The 25,521-nt window shown below is 39.3% G+C and overlaps 1 protein-coding gene across 5 annotated transcripts in view; it reads right to left on the bottom strand.

Moving 5' to 3' along the window:
• Positions 1-4,355: 4,355 nt before the first annotated feature.
• LOC143037408 (death-associated protein kinase 1-like) overlaps positions 4,356-25,521 on the bottom strand; it is a 385,396-nt gene continuing 364,230 nt past the window's right edge. For all 5 annotated transcript variants that reach the window (XM_076205548.1, XM_076205550.1, XM_076205549.1 and 2 more), the window contains 3 exons: positions 22,332-22,444; positions 11,402-11,571; positions 4,356-10,494 (listed from right to left, as the gene is read on the bottom strand). In XM_076205548.1, the coding sequence (XP_076061663.1) occupies positions 10,328-10,494; positions 11,402-11,571; positions 22,332-22,444 (450 nt within the window). In that variant the 3' untranslated portion in view covers positions 4,356-10,327. The remainder of the gene's footprint in view (positions 10,495-11,401; positions 11,572-22,331; positions 22,445-25,521) is intronic.

The raw sequence follows: 25,521 nt of genomic DNA, 5'->3' as shown, positions 1-25,521 counted from the left end.
ATTTTTTCCTTCTGTTATCTTTGTCATATTTAAGCCTTTCTTAGTTGAAAATATGACTCTTCCACCCTGTTTCTTTCTATTTCTCATCCAATGGTTGTATAAACCTTGTCCCACAGTATTTACCTAGTTGTTGTATTATATGGGATGGGAGCTATGCTCGTAGTGACTCGTCTTTGTATCTTTCAGCATCAAGTTTTATCTTAAAATCTTGAATTGTTTACACACACTTTCTTTATCTAAATTATTCCAAGTATCCAGTAATCTATGTGGGAAGCTTTTTTTTTCAGATCTCTTCTACAGTTATCTTTTTTGAGTTTCTTGTTGTGTCTGTGTTTTTCCATTGTCCCATTTTAGTAAATCATTCCTATCTAGGATTTCCATTCCTTTCATGATTCTATAGTCAGCATATCTCCTTTTTCTCTTCTTTGTTCCAGAGTTGGTAATTCCAATTTGAACAATCTTTGTTCATATGTTAATTTGGAGGGAGTTGGTGCCAACTTTATCATTGCTCTTTGTGTTCTTTCTAATTTCTTTATATTCTTTTTAGTACTGGGTGTCCATAGTGATACTGCGTACTCCAGTTTTGGTCTTGTTAGTGTAACTAATATTTTTTTAATCATTTCCTCATCTAAGTAGTCAAATGCCACTTTCATTGACCTTAATAGTTTGAAGGTTTCTCCGTCTATCTTATTGATATGTTTGTCCGGTGTCATGTCTTTGTTGATTATTACTCCAAGGTCTCTTTCCATGTCCACTTGTTTTACTTCACCAATTTTATCATTTCTTGATATTCTGTTTTTACTTTTTCCAAGCTCCATTATACTACACTTCTTGATATTGAAGTTCACTTCCCACTTTTGAGTCCATTTCCAGATTTTGTCCAGGTCTAAATGTAATGATTCACAATCCTCCTCTGTTCCTACTTTTAGTATTTTTGCATCATCTGTGAAGAAAATCATATAACACTCTACTCTTTCATCCATGTTATTTATATATATATATGGCAAACGTGATTGGAGCCAGTACCGAACCTTGCAGAACACCACTTATCATTTCCCATTTTGAGTGTTTGTCTCTAATTACTAACCTCATTTTTCTCCCAGTCAGGAAGTCTTCCATCCATTCCAATAATTTTCCTCTGATGCCACCTATTGATTCTATTTTTCTTATTAGTTTCTTGTGCAGTACCTTATCAAATGCCTTTTGTAGGTCCAGTAAGGCACAGTCTGCCCATCTATCCCTCTCTTGTATGATTTTTATTAGTCTTGATTTAGATTCAGTTTAGTTTTTTCTTCCAGATGTTTAACCCATCTATTTTTGATAACTTTTTCACATATTTTTGCTACTATGCTTGTTAGGGAGACTGGTCTGTAGTTGGTTGGATCTTCCTTGTTTCCTCCTTTATATATTGTTACAATATTTGCATTTTTCCAGTCCTGTGGTACCTTTCCTTCTTTGAGTGAGTAGTTATATATTTTATCTGTTAACTCCTATGTATTCTTTCAGTATTCAATTTGCAATTCCATGTGGACCATGTGATTTTCTGACATCAAGGTTTTTTATTTGGTTGTTGCTTTCCTTCATGGGGGGGGGGATTTCTCTCTATTCCCTCACAGGTGAGTTCTCAATTGTGAATATTGATTTGAAATAATTGCTCGTAATTTCTGCCATTTCTAGTTCTTCTGTATTTTCATAATTTCCCTGGTGCAGTTTATCTATTTTTTAGTTTACCATTTACATACCTGTAAAATAGTTTAGGTTCCTTGCATTTTTCTATTATTTCTCTTTCATAGTTTCTCCTTTCATCTCTGCATATTTTTATACAATCATTTCTTAGTTTGATGTATGTTTGCCATTTGCTTGTTTTTTTTTTCTTTTTCCATCTTTTCCAAGCTTTGTCTCTTTTATCCTTAGCTTCACTACAGTTTTTGTTGTACCAGCTTTTAATGTATACTCTTTCTTGCTTTTGTTGTGGTACAAATTTGTTAATTCCCTCATTATAAATTTCTTTTAATATATTCCATTTCTCTTCCATCCTTGTTTTTTCATTTAGGAATTTTTCCCAGTTTGCATTATGAAAGAATTTTTTAAGTTTCTCAAAATTTGTTTTGTTGTACATTAGTTTTCCTTGTCTATGTTTCTCATTTCTTTTTAAGTCCATTTGTTCTTTTTGTTCAAATTCTATTAGTACATGGTCACTCTTTCCTATTGGAGTTTTATAATAAATTCTGTCAACAATTTCAGGTTCTGACATAAGTAATAAATCCAGTCTTGATGGTTCCTTATTGTTTCTGTATCTGGTATTTTCTTTTGTCCGCTAAGTCATTGTGTATTCAATGGTCATATCGAGCAGCATGTTGCCCCAGAGGTCTTCTCCACTCTTCACTGTCATTTCTTCCCAACACATTTCTTTTTAATCAAAATCACCCATAATTACTATATTTTCTCTTTCTTTCAGTATATTAGTTCATATTTTGTATCTTCCAGCAGTTTGTAATAATTACTTTCTGTCCAGGACTGTTTTGAGGGGCAAATACACTACTACAAATTTCATACTTTTCATGTAATTGCTTTAAACTTTTATCATAATTGATTCTACATTTCTTTCCTTCTGTTATCTTTGTCACATTTAAGTCTTTCCTAGTCAAAAATAATACTCCCCCACACTGTTTTCCCCTTCTATTCTTCATCCAATAGTTACATAGACCTTGTCCCACAGTATTTGATGGTAGATTACTTTTTAATTTAGTTTCTACTATTCCCATTATGTCTGATTTTTCTAACGCCAGATAGTCATTTAATTAATTCAGTCCTGAAATAATTCCATCCATGTCGGTATAGGCTAACTTAAATTTTTTCCTTTCTCGTCTTTTTCTGTCTGCTTTGTTTCCTTTTTCCAGATGTACCATTTTCTCAGCCTCAGGTCCACCACTCTCTCTCTCAAAAAAAAAAATGGTCTGTTCTTTTTTATTATTATTTTTTTCAATTGCTTCATTTCCAAGTTCCTTTTCTTTTTCTTCATCACTCATTTTTTTTATCTATACATTTTTGCAATGTTCATTATTTGCTTGTTTTGTTGTTCTAGATATTACCTCCTCTGCAATCATTTGTGACCTAAGTTTTACTTTTAGTGGCCTATATTGTTTTTCTTTTGAGTATCTTTATATTCTATATGTGTCTCCAATTTCTTTCTCTATACTTTGTCCTTTTGCATCTATTTCAGAATTTCTTTAGCGATCACTTTTTCCTCTTTTTCTCTCTGATATCTAGGAACATCATGCTTCTCTTTAATACCATAGATTACAATGCATCTTTTTTTTATCCATTGTGTCCCTGACCAAAATTACCTTTCTCTTTAATAAATTACCTTTCTCTTTAATTACTTGGATTACCATTTCCTTAGCATTTTCCTTGACCTGTTGCTCCACTATTTAAAAGATAATTTTGACTTTCCTGTTCTACTTTCCACTGTTTTTTTTTTTTATTTCTTGGAAGTAATTTTCTTTGATCTTTTCCACTTTCTGTCACTGCCTGCATTTGATCATTCATCTTTTTCTTTAATTCCTTGTTCCTATTCATATCTTCATTTTTCAATCTTTCATTTTCTCCCTTTATCCTATTTAGTTCCTTTTTCAACTCGTCTATTTCCCTGTTATTTTCTTCATTGGCCCTTCTTAATAGTGTTACCTCTTTTATATAATTTTACATTCATTTTTGAGTTTGATTTCACCTAACAAGTCATTGATTTCCCCATTTCTCATTATATTTTTAAACCTGGGTTCTCTTTCCATTTCCATCCCTCTATACATAATTCCACTGTCAAAACCAGATTTATTTATTTATTTATTTTTTTTTTCAAACCTTTGGTACGTCTTTGGTGTTTCGTTCAGGCATGTCCTTGTATGTTTTTCCAGTTCTACTGTGCAACCAGTCCCCATAAGCTTTCTTCTCTCCCACTACTGCCTTTGACTCTTCATTCCACTTTGCTGCCATTCCCTCCCATCCTCTTCATCCCACATACTATCTTTGCACACTTAACCACTTCCTTCTTAAAACAAACCTAATCTTCGTTTATTTACCACCAATCCTTCACCACTTTCCACGCTACTCTCAGTGCACATTCTCTTTATCTTTCTCATTTATATGTTTATCCTCAGGACTTCTACTTCTGTCCCTGTTTAGATCACTTTTTCTAACCCCCTACCCCTGTGAACCCTGCTTTGAGATCTTGCATCTCTATTCTTAGGCAGAAAGCAAGACAGTGAGAGCTGCAAGATCTTTAAGTGTTATTTACAACATGTAGAGAACCCCTCCCATTTTTAATTAAGGAAAATAAATATTTAGGGCATTAAAAATATTTTCATATTGACTTTTATTACATAAGTGTACAAAAGCAAAAGTAAAGTGCATATGGCACCCATAACACTACAAGCCTTGGCATGAGGACAGGTGGCTAAGCACCTGCCAAACCTGTGACTCATGTTTGTGCTCCATATAACAAAATCAAACCATTTTCTCAACAAATTTCAACCAACTAATAAGGCAGAAAGCTAACTACACTAAACGGCATCACACTTTACCTTAGCAAAAGAATGTATGATAAGTACTTAATAACTACAGCTTGTCATACAGGAGAACTTCCAGGGCACGCTGCAGTCCAATATCAATGTTCTGTTGACCTAAAAGTATGAAATTATACTAAAGCAATTATAACAACAACTACCCATTCAACCCCCTCCCCCCCAAACAGTACTGTTCATTTGTGCTTGTAGTTCCAACCACTGCAGCCATACTCAAGTGAATGAAAGTCAATACCTGACAATGTGCATCTTAACTTGATATACAATAGTTACATGGTAATACCATACAGGTGAGAGTATCTGCTTGCTGCTAATGCTATGGTTCACCGTATTCCCACACAGGAGCCATATCCATGGTTTTGGATACACTGTAATAAACACGACTCTTGCATGCTCATGAATTACAAGCACATGTGCACCATTATATACAAACACATGTACACCGACATTCATAGCCCACACATAAACAAATAAGACTAGATGTGCTCCATTAGCAAAGCAATACAATTACCCTTTCCCCTCAAATTCTTCACATCCCTAAACCTGCACTCTCAATATAAGAGGTTCTACTTCTCCCTAACAAGTAATCTGTGCCATGCTTAGTCTCAACAGGAAGTACCATTCAAATGATATGGAATGAGCCAGTGTGAAGTTTTCTTTCTTCAATTCATTAGCCTGCATGGTCCCTTGGCAATGTTAGATTCCATTGCTGTTATCTAAATTATTTACTGATTACTGCAATGTCAAAATTCCTTCCTACATGGGGTGTACTACTTAACTTTTATAGTCATGGCTAAACTTCTATGAATGTTCTCTCTCATAATATAATAATCATCACAAATGTTCTTCATCACAAGGTGCACTTAAATCCTACAACACACCACCAGCTTCCCTTCTATCAAAATGTGGTGTTTTCCATCAAATGGCAACACTGATTAAAGCCAAGAAAGAAAGGACATGGATATAGTTTCTTCCCATACATGTCCTTATTTGAAAACAAGCTACATGATTATATGTCATGTAAAAGAAAGAGAAATGGAATGTTTCATAAATGGAAGTATTTTTCAAACCAAGGGCTGTAACTTAAAGGTGTGCCACTTGTACCTTTCATGTACAGTAGAACCTTTGTTCTTGATCACAGTCTGTTCTAGAAAACTGTTCCAGAATCGATTTAATTGAACACTGAAACAAGTTTTGATCTGCTGGATACAGGTTTATCAGGGTGACATTTTCCCACAAAACTTTGAATCTCACCAATTTTCCATTTTTCTTCATTAAGTTTGGTCAAGAATAGATATTTTGGTTGACTACCAGAGCAAAAATTTCTCTAATTTTTTGGTCGAGAACCAATTTGTTTGACTTGGGAGATGTTCGAGAACTGAGGTTATACTGTATTAGTAGCACACAGTACACGTGTAAAATTAAGTGACATTATGTAGTAACCCAAGATTGTCAGTTTCTGTTCTGGCTCACATACAAAGAACCTGGCCAAAACCTCCACTGAAATGTTGTAGGCCCAATTTCTTGAGTGCATAACTGAGAACATTTATCATAAAAAATTTGCAGACCCAAAGCCGATACATATTAGCAATACCAGCAGTTGCTGGATTGTGACAGTACGGTATTTAATAACTGCACTGGCTGTGAACTAAATGCTTACATTTGTGAATATTTTAATAATTTGTCATATTTTTCCACTGTACACAAAAGGTCTTAACATGAAAAGACATAAAACACCACTGTTGTTCAGTTTTGCAACAGCATAGCATGAGGTTGAATGATATACACACATACACATAAATACATGTTTAAATAAAATATACTGGTAGTTGTGAGCACCTGACACCCACTCTAAAGTACAGTGGAGTAGCTCTACTTGTTTTGGGAGGATTAAATTGCACTGGTAAACTAGGGTGAAGATGTATGCTCAATTTATGGAATAAATATGGACAGAATTACATAACCATAAATGTACTGTCTGCTTAATGCATACACACACCGTGGAAAGTAAACAATTAAATGGTTCTCCAGTGAAATGCATGAAAATCTGTCCACAATGCATGGTAAAGAGTTGCTCAAGATTATTAGAAAATAGAAATTTATTCAATTCTATTCTTTTCATAGCTGTTGTATTGTGGAGCAGCAAACATACTACTTATGCAAGGGTTCTCATCAATAGCGTGTACCATAAATTCTAAATACATACTGCAAAATTTACTAGCGTTGCTTTCCACTTCTGAATGATAATATATACAGTACTGTATATGTAAACACGTAACACAATTATTGTAATATGCATTCTAGCACTTCACCCCTCTTCTACCATGGGAGTTGCCTCCATTTACATGGGAGGATCTTTATATAAATATAAAAGGTAATTAAGGGTTCTTTACATCCAGTCCTTTCTTGTGAGCACAGTGGACAACTAACATCACTCAGGGAGGGAAAACCTGCACTTAAATTATGTATCATAATTAATTTCTGATGCATGCTAGCCATTGAAAAAGGGCTTAGAAAATTAAAAGTTTGAGTTTATAGTAAAAAGGTTGTCTATACTTTCACTTTTCTTAGGATTCAGTAAAGAGTACCTTCATAATATAGGGATAGTCCAGTAATGTAAGGAGGACCAGTAATAACAGTTACTCAAAACTTGAATAACTAAAATGTATTTGAGTAAATCAATCTGATGTCCTGGTTCTCTCTTGCAGGATACTTGAAGACCCAAAATACAAGATCTATGGCCACCAGGTTTGCCCATAAATCAAAGAAACAGTATTGTTGTCTGTATTGTGCAAACGTTAGGCTGTATATGATGTGTCCTGTGTTTTCTTTATAGTGTCTGACCTGTGACATATAGTGTCTATTTCCAGGCTGATTCTACATTGATATTCAATGATGGGTTGTGGTCTCAACTGAGAGGAGCTACTGTAATTCATGTGTATAGCGAGTGTTTTCTCTTCAAGGTAGGTCAAAGGATACTTGATTTGGAATGGTACTGTCCAGTCTCACGAGCAAATAAAATTCATAAGGCATTCAAAATTCCATGTGAATATAAAAGCTTGTGTATTACCTCTACACTAAGAATGGGGGTACAATAGAGAGCAGGAACTATAGATGAGAATATGTCAACTGGACCAGGAACAAGAAAGTCTTGCTGAGGGTTGATTAGAGAAGTGACCAAAAATGGGAAAGTGGGACTGACCATGATCAAAGTATAGTAGAGAATGTATGGAACAAGTCTTCTAAAATTAAATGAGTATTTCAATATATGATCAGGTTGTGTTTGGATGATGCAGAAAGGATAATGAGGAAGTGAGTGTACTAGCCAGATAGGTGGAGTGTCTGCGGAGAAACTAGATGGTTAATGTAAAGTAGTAAGTAAAGAGAAAATGACTGAAGGTGGAAATTGTTGCTTTGAGTCTCACCACTGACTGGAAACCTGTTGTGCTACACAGTCTGCAACTGCCCTAAGGCCATATCTTGGATCCATCAGAGGAAATATTGGACTGTTGTCTGTGTTGTATCAGCATGGGTCTGTTTCTGTCACTGGCTGGGAGGGGGCAATTGTTGCTGAGTGTCCCCTTTCCAGATATGAACATATTATACCAATGGGCTTTTTCCTCCTTACATGGGAGGTAGCTAAAGTCAAAGGCATAAATCCACTCCCAGCCATTTCAAACCTATATACTCCACTCCCTATTCACCACCACTCCCTCCCTCTTTACTTGTCTCCTCCTGGATTGAGGGGTCATCCCTGCATCTTGCCTACTGCCCTGGGTCAGAAGCAATGTAGCAAGACACAGCACATTCACAGCAAGGGAAAATAGTCTAAATTGATAGAGATATCTTGGGCTTGGTCCAGAGACAGAGTGCCAGGAGCTGCTTCTCCAGGAGGTGAGGGTATTGATAGGTTATGTAGATGACTGTCAAGAAGATTGTTTTCTCTGATGGCCATCTCAGTGAACCACCACTATTATGTACCTACTGCTGATCCCTCCATATATGAAAGATAGAAAAGTGATGATAGCACAGATGTGCATGTTTTTGGATGGAGAGGTTAAGGAAAGGAAATGCAAGATAATAAAAATTTGGGTTAATTTTCCAGAAGGGATTACTCATTTCATCTGGCAACTCCCACTGAAGTAGTAATGCTGCTGGTAAATGAAAATGTAATTAACATGTGTGTGTGTGTGTTTTACCTTGTTGTATCTTATGGGAAGGGGAGCTACGCTCATAGTGTCCCATCTCTGTATCTTGCCGTATCTAATTTGCTCTTAAACCATGTGAAATGACTAATTCTTAAAAAAACACCTTGAAGTCAGACCAATGAGGTATGTAATGAAAAGTGTAGACATAAAGTACATGAACTTAGAGGTAGGGAAACGGTGTTAGACATGAGAGGGTAGTTACGAGATATGCTTGACTCCCAACACACAATGAAGAGGAATGGGAGTAATTGTAAAGTTCCAGAGAAAACATGTTTACATAGAAGAGAGTCAGTTTGTCAGACAAACCCCAGCAAGAATGGGGAAGGTACCAGTAAACAAGATGTATAGATTTGTACATACATACAGTAAATGACCACACATCCAGCATCCTTGTGATAAAAAGTTGTTACATTTTGTAATTTTTCAGTTAAATTGAAAACATACTGGAATATCAATGTCAAGAAGCCTAGTCTTCCACCTTTACATTCAAATATTTGTATTTTGCTTAAACTATGACAAACTTCTGTATTTGTCCTCCTATAATGTAAATCAATAATGGACAAATGCTGACCAAACAGTTCAGTGCATTTTCATGTGACCAAATGGAATTTCTATTTGAGTGATTACAAAAGAAATGTAAATATATTGCCACAAATTCATTCATTACAAACCATGAAATCCCTTTTATACCTTTCAAAAGAGAGAGATCCATTTCTAGGCAAATCTAGATTTTAGGATACAAGATTTGTGGTCAAGCATTTTATGTACACAACAATTTCAATGATGAGAGAAAAAAGTTAGAAAGATTTATCACTAGAATTAAATGTCAGATCAATGGACAAAGTGGATGTACTACGGGTTCGATAAACTATTAGCATCTATTTTGTTCCTCTTGTGAAATACTGTGTCATAAGCATATGCTTATTTACCCTTCACAGCTATAGAACATACTGTAGAGGATTAAATCCTGGATAAGGAGGAACAATATCAAAATTGTGTCATCAACCTCTTAAAACATTTACAAACACCCCCATAAATCACAGTAATATGTCATGCAGCATATTAACTCCTGTAATGCTGACACTTATTAGTCTCAAAAAAGTCACGTAATGAAGCTGGCCAATACAAACAATTCTGTTATATCTCCCATACACTCCTTCATTTTCCTTTGTACAAATCTTGTATGCTGTTTTCCAATACAATCTAAGATTAGACTAAGAAGTTTATGGAGCAAGTTAGGTATGGCTTTCATATTAAACTAAAAAAAAGTTGTGCCTTTGCTTACAAATGTTTAACCTTGAAACTCTTTGATAAAAAAAAAGAAAAAAAAAAAGAAAAAAAAAAAGAAAAAAAAATCTCTTTATAAATGTATAACTACACAATTACGAAATCATTGATAGGTTTCCAATTCACTTTAAAATGGTGATTGTATTTTCAGATTGAATGGGAGCAAGATGGTACTATAACATCCTTACAACCCAAAGACTTTCAAGCACTCTCGAGTACAGGAATGTCTCCCTGGCCAGCTGCTTCTGTGACTCATCTAGACAAATTTGATGTGGAAGTGGCAGAGGTGGAAGAAATAGGTGGAGTGTCACAGGTGGCATCCTCTTCATTAGTAGAGAGCTGGTACAGGGGAGCTCCACACATGACAGCGACAGCAGCATCTTCTCGCTCTATCGCTCGTAGCTGCTGCATAAGAGTACCTATGGCAGAGAAGACGAGAAAACATGAAAAAAAAAAAAATTGAAATTTGAATACACTTATTTCACATATTGGTGAAAGTGCTTGCAGAAAACACATGGAGGATTCCAAGAACTGAGCTTTACAAAACCAACAATCATAAATGCAACTGAATCTCCAATTACACTCAGTGTGTGCGACATGACTAGCCAGTAACAAGCTAATAAGTATAAGGACTGTATCAAGCAAAGCCTAAAGTTCAATTATACTACTAAGTATTTCAGCGGCTTTGACCTATCATTTTTTGCTCATATTTCCGAAATAACCATTCACATCAGTATGATATATTAGCACAACCTAATTCACACCCGGCCCTAATTTTTTACGTTAGAGTGCATTTACAAGTGTATTTAATTACGGTGTTTACTCTTGATATTAAGTGTGTCGTAGCCGACACCCGTGAAGTAAATTGAACAGGTGAAGTCGTGACGTCATCACAAACTACCTCGTGTATCCCAACTTCACTTGTTCGATTTACTTCACGGGTGTCGGCTACGACACACAATATCAAGAGTAAACACCGTAATTAAATACACTTGTGAATACACTATAATGTCAAAAATTATGGCCGGGTGTGAATTAGGCTGTGCTAATATACCATGCTGATGTGAATGATTATTTCGGAAATATGAGCGAAAAACGATGGGTCAAAGCCGCTGAAATACTTAGTAGGAAGTCACCCATTCACTTTAAACTGCATACCAAAAGGCCGTCCATCTCCCCTAACCACTGCCTAAGTCAGAAACAATGCAGCAGCAAGTCTTTCCCTTGATGAAATCACCTGGCATTAACCAGTATAAAAATCTAACACTTCACCATAATTAATAGGTTAATTTCCTATCTGCTGGAAGAAGAACCAGAAATACTTACCTATCGTTGCTGTGGAGGACTGCCCCCAGGCATGAAGGAGGGAAGCCGTAGAAGAACGTTGTGAGGAGGAGGAGGATGATGATGATGATGATGCAGAATTGTTCCCCTGGGCTTGGATGTCAAGGCTTGGGAGAAGGTTCTGCAAACCTAACTTCACTGCCAATACACACCTGCAATAAGGTAATCATCTATTAGTACCTCTCAACCCATGTTGTACATGGCATAGACTGCAATGAAAAACCAAGCCAACAGGACACTTTTACCTTTAACAAGGAGGTATTAAGGGCTTGTTTTTACTGTATTTGAAAAGGAGTGGAGCCAAGAAAAGAGGGAGGGAGAGGAGGGGATGAAATGGGTGAGAGTGGAATTATGCCTTCTGATTTTGGCTACCTCCCTAGTAAGGGGGGGGAAAAGTCCTTGGTATATGTATTTACCTAGTTGCATTTTACGGGATGAGAGCTATGCTCATAGTGACACGTTTTTGTATCTCTCCACATCCAGTTTATTCTTAAAATCATGTATAGTTTTGGCACTCACTGTTTCTTCATTTAGTTTGTTCCAGACATCAGTCACTCTATGTGGGAAGCTATTTTTTTTCGGGTCTCTTCTGTAACTGTCCTTTTTTATTTTTTTTTCGTGTCCTCTTGTTTCTCTTCTGTCTCACATTAATAAGTCATCTCTATCGAGAATTTCCATCCCTTTCATAATTCTGTAAATGGTCAATAAATCACCTCTTTCTCTTCTCTGTTCCAGTGTCGACAGATGTAATTCTCCAATCTTTGTTCGTATGTCAGATTTGACAGTGTAGGTGCCATTTTTGTCGCTGCTCTTTGGATTCTTTCTAATTTTCCTATGTTCTTCTTTGTGCTAGGTGCCCACAGTGTTGCAGCATATTCTAGTTTAGGTCTTAGTGTAACAAATTTTTTTTTTTACCATCTCCTCATCTATGTAGACGAAGGCCACTTTCATTGATCTCAATAAGTTAAAAGTCTCCAAATAATTCATTGACAGGTTTATCAGGTGTCAAGTCACTTGAGATGATTACTCCCAGGTCCCTTTCTAAATTGACTTTTTTGACTTCTGTTTCGAATTCTAGATTGACCTGATACTCTATTTTTGCTTTTTCAAAGTTCCATTATGCTACATTTCTTAATATAAAAGTTCATCTCACATCTCCGACTCCATTCCCATATTTTGTCTAGGTCTTCTTGTAGCAATCTGCAATCTTGATCTATTCTTACTCTCTTGAATAATTTCGCATTGTCAGCAAAGAAGTTCATGTAACAATTTACTCCCTCATCCATATCATTTATATATATGGCAAACATTAACCACTTCCATACGGTGACGCCTACGTAGGCAGCATGAGGAGCAAGTGGGTACTCGATGATGCCGACGTCAGCATCTTGATTATATTTATTGTAGTTGTACCTACGTAATTTCCATTCTCTCCAAACTGGCTTCATCAATTTTCTATGGTTATCAAAATACACAGGTGAAAGAGAACGAACGATTGAGCACTGACTTTATTTTTTATAATGCAATTATTATGACGCAACATCGCACGTCAGGCAGCTAATGCTGCCAGACGTGCGATGTGCCCCGGAGTGAAGAGGTTAAAGGAGCCAATACAGAGCCTTGTGGGATGCCCCTTTTCACATCTTCCCAGTTTGAATTTTTGTCTCTAAGTACCACTTTCATTTTTCTCCCAATTAAGAAATCCTTCATCCATTCCAGCAGCTTACCTTGTATTCCTCCTATTATTTCAATTTTTCTTATTAATTTTTTATGTGGTACTTTGTTGAATTCCTTCTGCAAATCCAAGAAGGCGCAATCTGCCCAGCCATCTCTTTCTTGTATTATCTCAATTAATCTCAAGTAAAATCAGATTAGGTTTGTGGTACACGATCTTCCAGTTCTAAAGCAAAATTGTTTAGGGTTTACTATTTTATTTTCTTCCAACTTGTAAGGGATACCGGTCTGAAGTTTGTAGGATCTTCCCTATTTCCTCCTTTATATATTGGTACTATGTTTGCATCTTTCCAATCTTGCGGTACCTTTTCTTCTTTGAGTGAGAAGTCTATTATCTTATTTCTTTTTGTGTTACCTTTATTTCTTTAATTTTGGGTGATCTTTCTTGTTGTCCATCTTCCCAAAATTGTGAGCTCTCAACTGTAAAAACAGACCTGAAATGTCTGATCATAACTTCTGCCATTTCTGTGTCATCTGTATATTTTGTATCTCCTTCACGCAATTTTACTTCCATGTTTATCCTATAGTTTTTCATTTATATATTTGTAAAAGAGTGGTTGATCCTTACTTTTCTCTATAATATCTGTTTCATAATTTCTTTTTTTCTTTCCAGTGTATATTCACATATTTGTTCCTAAGTAGGGTAGACAGAATGGCACTGTGGGAGGTATTGCAGGTATATGGGATAGGAGGAAAGCTGTTAAGAGCACTCAAAGAGTTCTTACAAGAGTAATACAGCCTGTGGTAGAATTAGAAATGGAGAGAGTGAGTGGTCTGAGGTAAAGGTGGGACTTCATTAGGGATGTGTTATGTCACCCTGGCTGTTGAATTTGTACATGGATGGGGTGCTGCGAGAGGTAAATGCAAGGGTAGTGGGTCAGGGATTGGAGATGGTTAAAGAAAATGGAGAAAAGTGGGAGATAAGCCAGCTGTTGTTTGCAGACAACACTGCGCTTGTAGCAGGATCATAGAAGGGATTATGGAGGTTAGTGACAGAGCTTGGGAAGGTATGTGAAGAAGTAAGTTGAAGATAAAAAAAGGGTAAAAGTATGTGTAAGGTGATGAGATGTACAATGGGAGAAAGTGGCAGTAGACTGGAAGTGAGTATTAAGGGAGAGAGACTGGAGGAAGTGGATAGTTTTAGATACTTAGGGGTGAATGTGGCAGGAAAGGGAGGAGTGGAGGTGGAGGTAGAATGTAGATTGAGAGAAATGAGTAAATGCTTTGGTGGATTAAAAAATGTAATGAGGTAAAGGTGGGACTTCATTAGGGATGTGTTATGTCACCCTGGCTGTTCAATTTGTACATGGATGGGGTGGTGTGAGAGGTAAATGCAAGGGTAGTGGGTCAGGGATTGGAGATAGTTAAAGAAAATGGAGAAAAGTGGGAGATAAGCCAGCTGTTGTTTGCAGACAACACTGCGCTTGTAGCAGGATCATAGAAGGGATTATGGAAGTTAGTGACAGAGCTTGGGAAGGTATGTGAAAAGAAGTTGAAGATAAAAAATGGGTAAAAGTATGTGTAAGGTGATGAGATGTACAATGGGAGAAAGTGGCAGTAGACTGGAAGTGAGTATTAAGGGAGAGAGACAGGAAGTGGATAGTTTTAGATACATACATACATATACCAAGGCTTTTTCCCCCTTACAAGGGAGGTACCCAAAAAGGAAAAGGCATAAAATAATTCCCACCCATTCCATCCCTAAATACACTCCACACCCCCTCCACCCTCCCTCTTATCTTAGCACCTCCTGGATGACGGGTCATCCTTGCACCTTGTCCACTGCCCTGGGTCAGAAGCAGTGCCGCAAGACACAGCACATTTACAGCAATGCCGCTTCATTAAATTGGCGACCCCCCCTCTCCGTCCCCCCATGCATAAAAGGAGAAGACGGGGAGAAATCCCTTTGGTCTGCGTCAAATTTTGCTCACACATACTACCTCATCCCCTCATGCATCACAACATCATCCATATACAACCATTCTCCATTCACCCCTGTCTTCTGTCCTCTCCCGTCCTTCCTCTACAGACATTCCCCAAAGCCCCCTTCACCCCATCCATCCACCTCATCCTAGGACGTCCCCTCATGTTCACTCCCTCCACATCTGCCTTCCATACCTCTTTTACTAGTCTTTCTTCACTCATTCTTTCCATGTGTCCAAACCATCCTAATACTCTTTCATCAACCCTATCTCCCAACTCTCTTTCCACCCCTGTTCTCCTCACCTCCTCATTTCTCACTCTATCTAGCCTAGTAACCCCCATCATACTTCTCAGACACCTCATCTCAAACACATTCAAACTCCTTCCCTCTTCCTCTCTTATGTTCCATGTTTCTGCCCCATACAGTGCTGTTGGCACAATCACTCCTTCATATAGTCTCCTCTTAGTATCCATTCCCAAATGTCTATTCCTCATTACAAGGCATTTAATTGCTTCTCTCAATCTACATTCTACCTCCACCTTCACTCCACCTTTTCCTGCCATATTTGCACCCAAGTATCTAAAACTATCCACTTCCACTTCCTCCAGTTGCTCTCCCTTTATGCTCACTTCCAGTCTACTGCCACTTTCACCACTTGTACATCTCATCACCTTACTTTTACCCACATTTATCTTTAGCTTTCTTCTATCACATACTCTCCCAAACTCTGTCACCAACTTCCTCAATCCCTCCGATCCTACCCTAGCACTGAGATCTCCCAATACTACTACACTGACATTTCTCCCTAAACCCTCTATGCACTCATTTAAAACTATCCAAAAGCCTCACATTCCTCTACACTCTTCTCACTACCAGGCCCATATGCACTTACAAAGATCCACATCTCCCTTCCCAGTTTCACCTTCATCCATATTAACCTTGAAGAAACCTCCTTCCACTCCACCACATGCTGCTTAACTATCTCTTCACTTACTAGTATAGCCACCCCTTTTCTCCCTCATCCTCTCTTCACTCCTGAGAACCTCCCAACTACACTCCCAAACTCACACTCACCCCTCCCATTCAACTTAGTTTCAATCAATGCCAACGCATCCATTTTTCTTCTCACAAACATACTGCCTATCTCTTCCCTTATACTCTGATCTGTACCACATCCACACACATTAAAAGACCCAAACCTTAGCATTCTGGTTGGAAAACTCCTCCCAGACCCTCATAGGCCTTTGCTTTTTTTAGGAGTCTCCCCTTTGGGGCTACAGACAGTAGGATGCCTAGTCCTATCCCTGTCCTGTTTTTGTTGCCTTATACAACTCAAGTGGGAATACTCTGTGGCAGTATTCTTTCTCCCCTACCACAGGGTTCAGCAAAAAAGGAATTGTATATTCAAAGAAGTGGTACAAGACAGTATTAAGAGTGGGGAGACAACATAATGGAGGGACAGTTGTAGTATAATACATACATACATATACCAAAGGCTTTTTCCCCCTTACAAGGGAGGTAGCCAAAAAACAAAGGCATGAAAACTATTCCCACCCATTCCATCCCCAATACACTCCACTCCCCTCAACCCTCTACCTCCCTCTTATCTTGGCACCTCATGGATGACAGGTCATCCCTGTACCTTGTCCACTGCCCTGGGTCAGAAGCAGTGTCGCAAGACACAGCACATCCACAGCAAGGCCGCTTCATTAAATTGGTGACCCCCACTCTCCGTCATGCAGAAAAGAAGACAGGGAGAAATCCCTTCGGGCTGCATCAAATTTTTCTCACACATACTACCTCACCCCCCATCGCCCCATCCATTCCACCTCATGCATCACAACATCATCCATATACAACCATTTTCCATTCACCCTGGTCTTCTGTCCTCTCCTGTCCTTCCTCTACAGACATTCCCCTCTTCCCCAAAGCTCCTTTCACCCCATCCACCCATCTCATCTTAGGTCACCCCCTCATGTTCACTCCTTCTACATCTGCCTTCCATACCTCTTTTACTTGTCTTTCTTCACTCATTCTTTCCATGTGTCCAAACCATCCCAATACTCTTTCGTCCACCCTATTTCCCAACTCCCTTACCACTCCCTTCTCCTCCTCACCTCCTCATTTCTCACACTATCCAGCCTAGGAACCCCCATCATACTTCTCAGAGACCTCATCTCAAACACATTCAAACTCCTTCTCTCTTCCTCTCTTATGTTCCATGTTTCTGCACCATACATTGCTGTCAGCACAATCACTCCTTCATACATTGAAGAAAAAAAAAAAAAAAAAAAAAATACTGTACACTAATACGACAAAACTCGAGGACGCAACAACACTATGGACACCCAGTACAAAAAAAAAAAAAAAAAAAAAAAAAAAAAATAGACATTATACAAAGAGCAACAACAAAACTGGCACCAACTCTTTCCAAAATGACATATGAACAAAGACTATCCATATTAGAATTACCAACTCTGGAACAAAGGGAAAGAGGAGACCTACTATCTACAGAATTATTTAAGGAATGGAAATCTTAGATCAGAATGATTTATTGAAATGGGACAATGGAAACACAAGAGGACATGAAAAGAAACTCGTACATATACCAAAGGCTTTTCCCCCCTAACACGGGGGAAACTCAAAAAATATAATTACAGTAGAGATCTAAAAAAAAAAAAAAAAAAAAAAATTGCTTCCCACATAGTGATAGATACTTGGAACAAATTAGACTAAGAAACAGTGTGTGCAAACACCATTCAAGATTTTAAGAAAAAACTTCATACTGAAAGATACAAAGACAGGTCACCATGAGCATAGCTCCCTTCCCATATAATTCAACTGGGTAATGTCTATTTCTCATTACACTTTTTAATCCACCAAGGCATTTACTCGCTTCTCTCAATCTACATTCTATCTCCACCTCCACTCCTCCCTTTCCTGCCACACTCGCACCCAAGTATCCAAAACTATCCACCTCCTCCAGTCGCTGTCCCTTAATGTTCACTTCCAGTCTGCTGCCACTTTCAACCCTTGTACATCTCATCACCTTACTTTAACCCACATTTATCTTCAACTTTCTTCTTTCACACACTCTCTCTCCCAAACTCTCACCAACTTCCTCAATCCCTCCTCTGATCAAGCTACAAGTGCAGTGTCGTCCGCAAACAACAGCTGGTTCACCTCCAACTTTTCTCCATTTTCTTTAACCATCTCCAATCCCTGACCCACCACCCTTGCATTCACCTCTTGCACCACCCCATCCACGTATAAGTATAATACATACATACATATACCAATGACTTTTTCCCCCTTACACGGGGGTAGCCAAAAAGAAAAAGGCATAGAAATCACTCCCACCCATTTCATTTCCCATATATTCCACTCCCCTCCACCCTCCTTCCTATCTTGGCACCTCCTGGATGACAGGTCATCCTGCATCCTGTCCACTGCCCTGGGTCAGAGGCAGTGTCGCAAGACAGCACATCCACAGCAAGGCCGCTTCATAAATTCGGCAACCCCCCCTCTCCATCCCCTCATGCGAAAAAGGAGAAGACTGGGAGAAATCCCTTCGGGATGCGTCAATTTTTTTTTCATACATACTTCCTCACAAACCCCCATCCCCAACCCACTCCCCCTCATGCATCACAGCCTCATCTATACACAACCCTTCTCCATTCACCCCTATCTTCTGTCCTCTCTTGTCCTTCCTTCACATACATTCCTCTCTTTCGTAAAGCCCCTTTCACCCCATCCATCCATCTCATCCTAGGACGCCCCCTCATATTCACTCCTTCCACCTCCGCCCTCCACACTTTTACTAATCTTTCTTCACTCATTCTTTCCATGTGTCCAAACCATCCTAATACTCTTTCATCAACCCAATCTCCCAGCTCCCTTTCCACCCCTGTCCTCCTCCTCACCTCATTTCTCACCCTATCTAGCCTATTAACCCCTATCATACTTCTCAGACATTTCATCTCAAACACATTCAAACTCCTTTCTTCCTCTCTCATGTTCCATGTTTCTGCCCCATACAGTGCTGTTGGCATAATCACTCCTTCATATAACCTCCTCTTAGCATCCATTCTCAGTACACTTTTTTATCCACCACGGCATTTACTCGCTTCTCTCAATCTACATTCTACCTCCACCCCCACTCCTCCCTTTCCTGTCACATTTGCACCCAAGTATCTGAAACTATCCACTTCCTCCAGTTTCTCACCCTTAATGTTCACTTCCAGCCTACTGTCACTCTCTCCCCTTGTACATCTCATCACCTTTATCTTCAGCTTCCTTCTTTCACACACGTTCTCAAACTCTGTCACTAACTTCCTCAATCCCTCCTCTGATCCTGTTACAAGCGCAGTGTCATCACCAAACAACAGCTGGCTCACCTCCCACTTTTCTCCATTTTCTTTAATCATCTCCAACCCCTGACTCACTACCCTTGCATTCACCTCTCGCACCACCCCATCCATGTAAAGATTGAACAGCCAGGGCGACATAACACATCCCTGATGAAGTCCCACCTTTACCTCAAACCATTCACTCTCTCCATTTCTAATCCTAACGCAAGCTCTACTACTCTCATAAAAACTCTTGACTGCTCTTAACAGCTTTCCTCCTATCCCGTATATTTGTAAAACCTTTCACAGTGCCTTCCTGTCTACCCTGTCGTAAGCCTTTTCCAGATCCATAAAAGCCCCAAAAAACATCCTTACCTTTTCCTATAGCTTTCTCACATATCTGCCTTACCACAAAATTCTGATCTACTCATCCCCTACCTGTCCTAAAACCACACTGTTCCTCACCAATTACTTCCTCTGTTCCTCTCCTAATCCTCTCAATCAAGACTGTCCCATAAGCCTTCCCAACTACACTCAACAAGCTGATCCCTCTGTAACTACTACACTCACACTTGTCCCCCTTTCCTTTGTAAAGTGGAACTATACAAGCACTCCTCCAGTCCTCTGGCACTCTACCCTCTCTTAAACAAACATTAAATAACCTCACCAGCCAGTCTACCATAACTGTACCTCCTTTCTTCAGACATTCTGCATGACATCCATCCAACCCAGGTGCCTTACCTGCTCTCATCATCTTAACAGCTGCTTTCACTTCACCCTTCCCTATTTCTCCTCCATTTTCCTCACTCATATCACTCATTTTCTTAGCGCTTCCCACTGCAACTACCTTTCCCTCCCTATCCTCCTTCATATTTAGCAACTCCCTAAAATACTCTGCCCACCTTCCTCTCACTACCTTCTCTTCCATTATCATCTCTCCATCTGCACCTTTTACCTTTTCTTCTCTACTTGATTCGCCTCCTCTTCCTCTTTTAATTTCCTTCCAAAACATCTTTTTATTACTTTCAAAATTTTCTGTCACACTCTTTCCCCATTTCACATCTGCTCTCCTCTTTGCTTCCTTTATCTTATGCTTAACTTCCTTTCTCTTTACTTTGTACCTTTCATATGATTCCCTCGTCCTAATTTGTAGCCACTCTATGAATGCCTGCTTCTTCTCTTTTACACCCTTCTTTGCTTCTTCATCCCACCACTAACTACCCTTCCTTCTATTTCCTCCTGCCCTCCTTGTTCTACACACCATCTTTGCACACCTTATGACTCCCTCCTTGAACCATACCCATTCCTCCTCCACTCCTAGTTCTACTGTATCCTTTACTCTCTCCCACTCTTCTCTCAACTTCTTATACTCATTCTCCTTTTTTTTCTCATTTAAGCAGTTCACTCTAAGTACGTCCCTACCTTCTGCCCTTTTCCTCTTTCTCCACTCTCAATTTACCTTCCACCAGGAAATGATCTGATATTCCCCCACTCTCTCCCCTTAGAACATGTACATCCTTAACTCTTCCTACCATACTCCTGGTCACCACTATATAGTCCATTAACGCTCTATCTGCCACCCTTCCATCCACCACCCTCTCCCTTGTGTACTTATGCTTGACTTTCTTCCGAAACACTGTATTTGCTATCATCAACTCTCAAGACACATCTCCACCATCAATTCTCCACTACGATTTTTACCTATAACTCCATACTTCCCAATCACTCTGTCAATTGGTTCATTTCCTACCCTAGCATTTAGGTCTCCCAATACAACTACATTGACATTTCTCCCTAATTCCTCTATGCACTCATTTATATCTACCCAAAAAGCCTCCCTTTCCTCTACACTCTTTTCACTACCAGGCCCATATGCACTTACAAAAACCCACATCTCCTTTCCCAGCTTCACCTTCATCCACATCAACCTTGATGACACCTCCTTCCACTCCACTACCCACTTACTTATCTCTTCACTTACTAGTATAGCCACCCCTTCTCTCCCTCGTCCCCTCTTCACTCCTAAGTACCTCCCAGCTACACTCCCAAACTCACAGTTGCCCTTTCCTTTCATTTTAGTTTCACTCAAAGCCAGTACATCCATCTTTCTTCTCACAAACATACTGCCTATCTCTTCCCTTTTACTCTCATCTGTACCACATCCACGCACATTAAAAGACCCAAACCTTAGGGTACTGGTTGGAAAGCTCCCAGACCCTCTTATGCCTTTACTTTTTTAGGAATATCCCCTTTTGGGGCTACAGGTAGTAGGACTCCTAATCCCATCCCCCATCCCTTTTTTGTCGCCTTTTACGACTCAAGTGGAAATACTTGGTGGCAGTATTCTTTTGCCCCCACCACAGGGTAGGTAGGCAAAAAAAGAAATGAATATTCAGAGAAATGGTACAGGACAGCAACAAGGGGTTGGGGGACAACATAACGGAGGGGCAGTCGTAGTATAAAAGTGTCATCATTTCTCTATGTACAGAGTTTTCCTCTATCACAGACAAAATGATGTGTGGCTCTGGTCCATAGGGGTGCCTCATATAGACCCTAAAGTATCAACTGCATGCTACTCTGCCACAATAACATGCAGCCAATACCCCAGACGGGGATAAGTATAATAAAGTAGCATAATTTTTCTGTGAATTGTGATTTCCTATATCACAGACAAAAATGATTTGTGGCTCTGGTCCATAGGGGCACCCCATATAGATCCTAAAGTATCAGCTGCATGCAACTGGGCAGATTTTAACCTCAGAATAACATAGAGCCAATACCCCAGGTTTTATCTTGCACCTTCTCAAAAAGATGGATAGTAAAGGTCAGCATTCTTCTTTGGGTTGAGTTAGTCTCGGAAAATAGTGAGGGGAGGAAAGAAGAGGTAAAAGTTTTTGAAACCTACCAGTCTGATCCTCTGGGATGTGGAGGATCCATGAGGGAGGCCAACTTCTGTATAGTAACTGTGCACAGGCTGGACACGTGGATATCACCTCCAACAATCAGACTAGAGGCAACCTGACAGAGAAACACAAGGAAAAGTGATTAGCTTTCATGATACTGTGGGCAAATTCCAAATCAGTGTTAAACAATGTGGTAGTGCATAAACAACTACACTGCTTAGGTCAAAGGCAATGTAATAAAAAGTTCTTCCACAGCAGGGCACATCAAGAGCCTGTTTACCTCACCTGGTCCAATGGATAGATTGATTACCTTACCACTTCACTGTGTGGCATTCTCCTTCTTCATCCACTCTATTCATGAAACAGATAAGAATAACTTCCTTTCATGTTATGTCCTCTCTTCATCCATTCACAATCTCCCTCCATTCACTCATGTCTAATGCACTCTTCTGTTCAGAATATTTTCCATGTCCACCCAAACTCCCTTTCACCCCATCCATCCATCCACCTGAAGCTCAAGTTGTTGTTGTTCCCTAGACTGTCTGGCTGAGCAGTCCCATCTCCCTGAGGAATGCCACGGCCGAAACGAGTTTTTCCCACAAATCCCTTATAGACTGTATTTACCTAGTTGTATTATACGGAAAGGGGAGCTATGCTCATGGTGCCCCGTTTTTGTATCTCGCATGATCAAGTTTGTTCTTAAATTCTTGTATTGTGTTTGCACACACTATTTCTTCATCCAATTTGTTCCATATATCTATCACTCTGTGTGGGAAGCTGTTCTTTTTCAGGTCTCTTCTATAGTTATCCTTTTTGAGTTTCATTGCATGTCCTCTTGCTTTTCCTCTGTCCCACTTTAATAAGTCCTCTCTATCAAGGCATTCTTTTCCTTTCATATTTCTGTAGAAGGTTAGTAGGCCCCCCTCATTCTCTTCTTTGTTCTAGGGTTGGCAATTCCAGCTCAGCCAGTCTTTGTTCATATGTCAGGTTTGAAAGTGTTGGGGTCATCTTTGTTGTTGCTCTTTGTATTCTTCCTAGTTTTCTTATATTCTTTTTTATACTGGGTGACCATATCAGCAGTTTGTAATATTTTCTTGATCATTTCCTTATCCAGGTATTTAAAGGCCACGTTTATTTATCTCAACAAATTGCATGTTTCTCCGACTATCTTATTTATATGTTTATTTGGCGACATGTCTTTGGTGATGATTACTCCTAGGTCCCTTTCAGAATTTACTTTCTTTACTTCTTTTTCATCAATTTCATACTGTCCTGATATTCTCTTCTTGCTTTTTCCAAATTCAATTATACTGCACTTCTTGATGTTGAATTCTATCTCCCATCTCTTGCTCCACTTTGTTCAGATCCCTCTGCAATGAGTCACAGTCTATTTCAGAGTTTATTCTCTTCAATAATTTTGCATCATCCACAAAGCAGTTCATGTAACTTTCATTGCTTTCGTCCATGTCATTTACATATATAGCAAACATTATCGGAGCTAGTCTTTTGACATGTAACAAAAAATATTCTGAAATGATATTAGTAATTCCCCAAGACCCTATGTCTTTGGGATATCTGATCACAGAACACAATTGTATAAGGTCGCCATTCAATTTGGCGTCATCATGAAAATTGAAAAAATTAAACAAATGGAAAGTTTAACATTATTCATTAAAGTTAACCCCTTCCATACGGTGCCGCATACTTAGGCGGCATGAGGAGCAAGTGGATACGCGAGGCTGCCATATTGGCGTCTTGATTATATTTATTGTAGTTGCCCCTGCGTAATGACATACTCTCTAAACTGTCTTTAATCACATTTTCTATGGTTATCAAAATTCACGGGTGAAAGAGAGAACGATCGATATAAGCGGTGACTATATTTCATGATGCGAGTATTATTACGACACGTCGTACGGTTGGCAGCGGCTGCTGCCCGCGAGATTTAAGGCCCGTACTGAAGAGGTTAATAGGAATAACAAGATAATTATAACAAAGAACATATAATTGAATTAAGGATTTACAAACAAATTCTAAACATGATTCCAATTTCTTAACCACTTCAGTACGGGACTTAAATCTCGCGGGCAGCAGCCAATGCCAGCCGTATGACGTGTCGTAATAATACTCGCATCATAAAATATAGTCACCGCTTATATCGATCGTTCTCTCTTTCACCCGCGAATTTTGAAAACCACAGAGAATGGGATTCAGGGCGCATTTGGGAGAATGTAAAAACACAGGGGCGACTACAATAAATATAATCAAGACGCCGATATGGCAGTGTTGCGAATCCACTTGCTCCTCATGACGCCTACGTGTGCGGCACCGTATGGAAGGGGTTAAACACATTTTCTAATGGGGGGAAAGAGAAATAGTTACCATGAGATTCACTCTCCAGGCTTCTCATGTCACTCCCATAGACTTTGCACATAATATCCTAATTAATACATACATACATACATATACCAAAAGCTTTTTCCCCCTTACAAGGGAGGTAGCCAAAAAACAAAGGCATAAAACCATTCCCACACATTCCATCCCTAATACACTCCACTCCCCTCCCTCTTATCTTGGCACCTCCTGGATGACGGGTCATCCCTGCATCTTGTCCATTGCCCTGGGTCAGAAGCAGTGACTCAAGACACAGCACATCCACAGCAAGGCCGCTTCACTAAATTGGTGACCCCCACTCTCTGTCCAATCATGCAGAAAAGGAGAAAATGGGGAGAAATTCCTTCGGGCTGTGTCAAGTTTTTCTCATACATACTACCTCACCCCCCCCCCCCATCCATTCCACCTCATGCATCACTGCATCATCCATATATAACCATTTTCCATTCACCCTGTCTTCTGTCCTCTCCCATCCTTCCTCAACAGACATTCCCCTCTTCCCCAAAGCCCCTTTCACCCCATCCATCCATCTCATCCTAGGTTGCCCCCTCATGTTCACTCCCTCCACATCTGCCTTCCGTACCTCTTTTACTAGTCTTTCTTCACTCATTCTTTCCATGTGTCCAAGCCATCCCAATACTCTTTCATCCATCCTATCTCTCAACTCCCTTACCACCCCTGTTCTCCTCCTCACCTCCTCATTTCTCACTCTATACATCCTAGTAACCCCTATCATACTTCTCAGACACCTCATCTCAAACACATTCAAACTCCTTCTCTCTTCCATGTTTCTGCCCC

Source organism: Oratosquilla oratoria, chromosome 22 (assembly GCF_046742065.1).
Source record: "Oratosquilla oratoria isolate Oo_2021 chromosome 22, ASM4674206v1, whole genome shotgun sequence".
NCBI classification, from domain to species: domain Eukaryota; kingdom Metazoa; phylum Arthropoda; class Malacostraca; order Stomatopoda; family Squillidae; genus Oratosquilla; species Oratosquilla oratoria.
The sequence above is the reverse complement of the archived record's forward strand: the minus strand, read 5'-3'. Positions and strand labels throughout refer to the sequence as shown.